Source organism: Ricinus communis, chromosome 1, assembly GCF_019578655.1.
Source record: "Ricinus communis isolate WT05 ecotype wild-type chromosome 1, ASM1957865v1, whole genome shotgun sequence".
In the NCBI taxonomy this organism is placed as follows: domain Eukaryota; kingdom Viridiplantae; phylum Streptophyta; class Magnoliopsida; order Malpighiales; family Euphorbiaceae; genus Ricinus; species Ricinus communis.
This window is the reverse complement of record NC_063256.1, coordinates 30,244,021-30,248,463: the sequence shown is the minus strand read 5'-3', so window position 1 is coordinate 30,248,463 and position 4,443 is coordinate 30,244,021. Positions and strand designations below refer to the sequence as shown.

Here is a 4,443-nt window from a genome sequence, read left to right as displayed (position 1 = left end):
TAGATAGAAAAATAGCAGAGCACCATATTCTGACTCATTCGCATATCAAGCCATCAAGAAAAAGATTAGAAGACTAGGCCGGAATGGGTAGAGAAAATATGAGAAGAGGTTGCTAAACAGGTTAAGGCTAGTTTTCTCGATGTGGTTGATTACCCCAAATGGTTGGCGAATATTTTTCTAGTCCTGAAGAAGGATGGTAAGGTACGAATGTGAGTGAATTACCAGAACTTGAACAAGGCATTGCCCAAAGGACGACTTACAGGAAAGCTGTCTAGATGGTTAGTATTCCTAATAGAATTCGACATAGAGTACATTACTAAGAAGGTAGTCAAGGGTAGGGCTGTAGCTTAGTTTCTAGCCAAAAACGCGATCGAAGGTGATGACCCTTGGGATCTAGATTTTCCTGATGAGAATCTGGGGGCAATTGAGATCTAAGGAATGGAAGAGGTACTTCGATGGAGCCATGAATGCAAGAGAGGTAGGCTTAGGAGTAGTTCTAATCACGCTAGAAGAGGAGACACTGCCAATGGCCAAGAGATTAGACTTTAAAATGACCAATAATATGGTAGAGTACAAAGCATGTTTATTTGTAATAGAAGTGGTCGTGGTGGCAGGAGCTAAGCATTTGATGGTTTACAAGGATTCTATGCTGGTAATCCAACAAGCCCTCGAGGAATGGAAAGTAAACGAAGAGAGGTTGAGGCCGTACGTTAATTATCTCAAAACTTTAGTATGGAACTTCTCAAAGTGTTCCTTTGTACACTTGCCTCAGGATGAGAATCAGATGGCGGATGCATTAGCTACTTTGTTGTCTATGTGGGTCAATCTCTCGTGGTTATTAATGAAGCCCTTAATGATCATGAAATTAGGTGCACCTTGTTATCAAGGGGATCATACAATGCAAGTTCAGATAGGACTAGAAGAGAAGCCATGGTTCTACGATCTGAAGAAGTTCATAGAAAGCAGGGAGTATCCAGAAGAAGCAACAGTCAAGGAAAGATACGCGCTGCGGATCCAAGCTAGAAATTACATTAGCCACGAGGAAGTCCTATATAGAAGAATGGTGTCAGGTGTACAGCTCCGATGTGTGACTAAAGCAGAAGCTCAAGTAATGATGGAGAAAATGCATAAAGGAGTATGCGGGCCTCATATGCACAACATATCATTAAATAGGAAGATCATGCGGCAAGGTTATTACTGGTTAATAATGGAGAAGGATTGCATAGCACTAATGAGGAGATGTCGAGAATGCCAGTTGTATAGTGACTTGAGTCTCGTTTTTCCAATCGAGCTGCACAACTTGATGTCTCCTTAGCCTTTTACAGCTTAGGGGATCGACATCATCAGAGAAATAAAACCCCCTTCGAATGGTCATAAGTTCATAGTCGTAGCAATTGACTACTTCTCTAAGTGGGTCAAAGTCGAGTCATTCACCACCATGGGGGCAAGGTAGATGGCCAAATTTATAGAAAGGAATTTGATATGCAGATACGGAGTCCTGCACCACGTTGTAACAGATAATGGGGTATAGTTCATGGGTGAGAAAGCAGACCTATTAGCAGAGTACAAGATCGAGCATCATAGGTCTTCTCCATATTAACCTCAAGCGAATGGAGCGGTAGAAGCAACCAATAAAAATCTGAAAAGAATACTTTTAAAGATGGTATGGAATCACAAGAACTGGTTGTTTTGATTACTCTTTGCACTTTGGGGATATCTGACAGACGAATGAACATCGACTGGACAAATGCCATACTCTATGGTTTACAGGATTGAGGCAGTTTTGCCAGTTAAGTTACAGTTAAAGTCTTTGAGAGTTGTATTGTAGGTTGAAATACCATAATACTAGTGGGTTGAGCAAAGATACCAACAATTGGCTTTAGTTGATGAGAAAAGGTTGAAAGCCTTATACCATATGCAGTTGTATCAAAAAAGGATAGCCAGGGCGTTCAACAAGAGAGTAAAGCCAGGAAAGATTAGAGCTGGTGATATAATATTGAAGCATACAAGACCTAGTAGATTCGACCCGAGAAGGAAGTTCAGACCAAATTGGAAAGGTCCGTACTTGGTAAAGAAGATCATGCCTAGAGGTGTAGCTAAGATCTTATACCTGGAGGAGAATAAGTTCACTAAGCCAATCAACATAGATCGTCTCAAGAAATACCATGTATAAAATATAAAAAGTTAAGAATAATAGAAAAAATAGTTTGCTGATCGGAAAACCTAAAAAGGCTAGTCAGACAAAAGTCAAGGCAGAAGAGAAAAAATAATCAACTAGAAAATCTGAAAAGACTGGCTGATGACAAGAGTTATATTTTGAGAAATTAAAATGTACCCATCTAGGCTTTTACTAAATGAATAAAATTATTTAGAATTGCAATCAAACATATGTATGTCTATTTACCATTTTACGTACTAACTGAACGAAAAACAAAACTGAAAGTTCTAGGCAATAAATGAGATCTAAAAAGAATCATAATTTCTATCTTCTCATTCTCTTCGCATTTGCATCTGCATCCTTAGATAGAGCAGCTAGTTCTTGAATTCTTTTGAATCGGGCAAAGTCGGGAAAAGTAGAAATCTGAACTTGAATCCAAGCCTTAAAGTTGTCATCCGAGATTGCCCTTGAAGTCAAGGTTTCGCTCTATGTCTTGGCGGGGCTAGAGTCTCTCGATTTTGTCCAGAAAATCTTGTTTGAGTAGGAAGCCTTTAAATTCAGGTGGAAGTTCTAAAATTTGCTGCTTTTGCCTATATTGGCAAGAAAATTTCCAAGGAGTGTAAAAGGTGGCTTGTAGTTCGGGTAAGGGTACATAATCACTATATACCATGAGTTTGACATGCTTGATTCTCCACCAAGGATAAGCATGTCAGGAACGCCTTTCATCCAAAAAATCCAGCCATCATTACTTCGTGGGGTAACGACAGAACGAGTTTGCATATGCTTGGACTCGTACTTATCGATATCCCTTGGAATGGTCAGCATTTGAAACTTCTCCTACAGCCAAATATGCAAAAAAGGATATGAATAAAAGAAAACAAAAAGAAAGGAAAAGAAAGAAGATAAGTTGAAAACCCGAAAGGGCGGCTTAGAAAAAAATAAAGTCTGCTAAGTTGAAAACCCGAAAGGGCAGCTTAGGTGAAAGTTAAAGCAAAAGAATAAAAAAAAAAGAGAATATGTACATGTCCATCCCAATGATGGTTTCAGCCAAAATTACTAGAATTGGATCTGCTCCATGTTTCGCTTGATCAATAATGCCTACAATTCTGATATTTCCCTCCTCATTGAAGAGAAATCAGCATAAATTGGGCATAAAGGCAAAAGGCCAGCATCTAGATCCAAGAAGGCATTCTCTTCTCTATCTTCTCACAGCAATAGATGAATGAAGTAAGAGTAATGTACTCGCCAACAGAATGAGAAAGTACCTCAGCTAGGGGCATGTCAAATAAATTCACTAGTTTGCCAAGAAAGGGCTCATTGAGTTTTGGAAGGGTAATGGTATGTGTAGAATCCATGGAAACACCAAGAATAGTAGAAAACTCTTCAAGCATAGGGCACAACTCTTATCCATTGAATCTAAAGACATGGTCCCTTAGGCACCAGAAGCTGACATGCACAGAGTGAGAAAAATAAGTTACTAATCTAGCATGCATCTACCTACATAGAAGGCACATTGGTGCCACTAAGCCTAAGGGAGGTATGTTGGTATCTTAAATTTTATCTGATGTGCCAAGGTGATCAAATAGAACTAATTTTATTAAGCATGCGGGTGCCAAGTTTATTTTATCTTTGAGCATTTAGGTGATTGAAACATGGGAGGCAGGGGACTCACTTTGGTGAATTAATTTATTTTAATAAATGTGAGCTGATCAACCAACCTAAGTTTGATTTACCTTTAGCATGTGAATTGAAATATAAATATACCAAGTAATAAAAAGATATAAAGAATGAGTAAGAAGGAATTAATCGGATACAAACTTATGAACTGAAACCAAACAATAAAGGTACTAAAGCAATTAAAAATATCGAAGTAAGATTAGATCCATCCTCATTAAAAGGGTTATGCCCATTTAGGCTATTCAAACCTGTACTTATAGAATAAAATGTTAGCCTAATACTCATAAAATAATTAAAATAATAACAATGAGGTAATTAATCACATTTAAAAAAAGAGACAATCAATCAAATAAAATTAATCATATTAAATCTAACATAAAGAAATTAAAGGAAAAACAAAGCATCTAATTAAGTATACTCATACTATTAACTCAATTCTTAACACATTAATCATGCAAAATATATTTAAATCCTAAAACACACTAAACCTCACATTTCATCCTTTTATAAAGTTAACAACTTTAAGCATGTGAAATAAAATCTTAATAACACAAAAATCATTTAGCATGTTTTACCTAAATCACCTATTGATTATGTGTTAACAATAA

The 4,443-nt window shown here is 37.2% G+C and overlaps 1 protein-coding gene across 1 annotated transcript; it reads left to right on the top strand.

The window, feature by feature from the left end:
- Window positions 1-463: 463 nt before the first annotated feature.
- Window positions 464-1,315, top strand: LOC107260964. The gene has a single exon (XM_015717169.2). It carries the CDS (start codon window positions 464-466, stop codon window positions 1,313-1,315), a length of 852 nt encoding a protein of 283 aa, XP_015572655.1.
- Window positions 1,316-4,443: the final 3,128 nt, after the last annotated feature.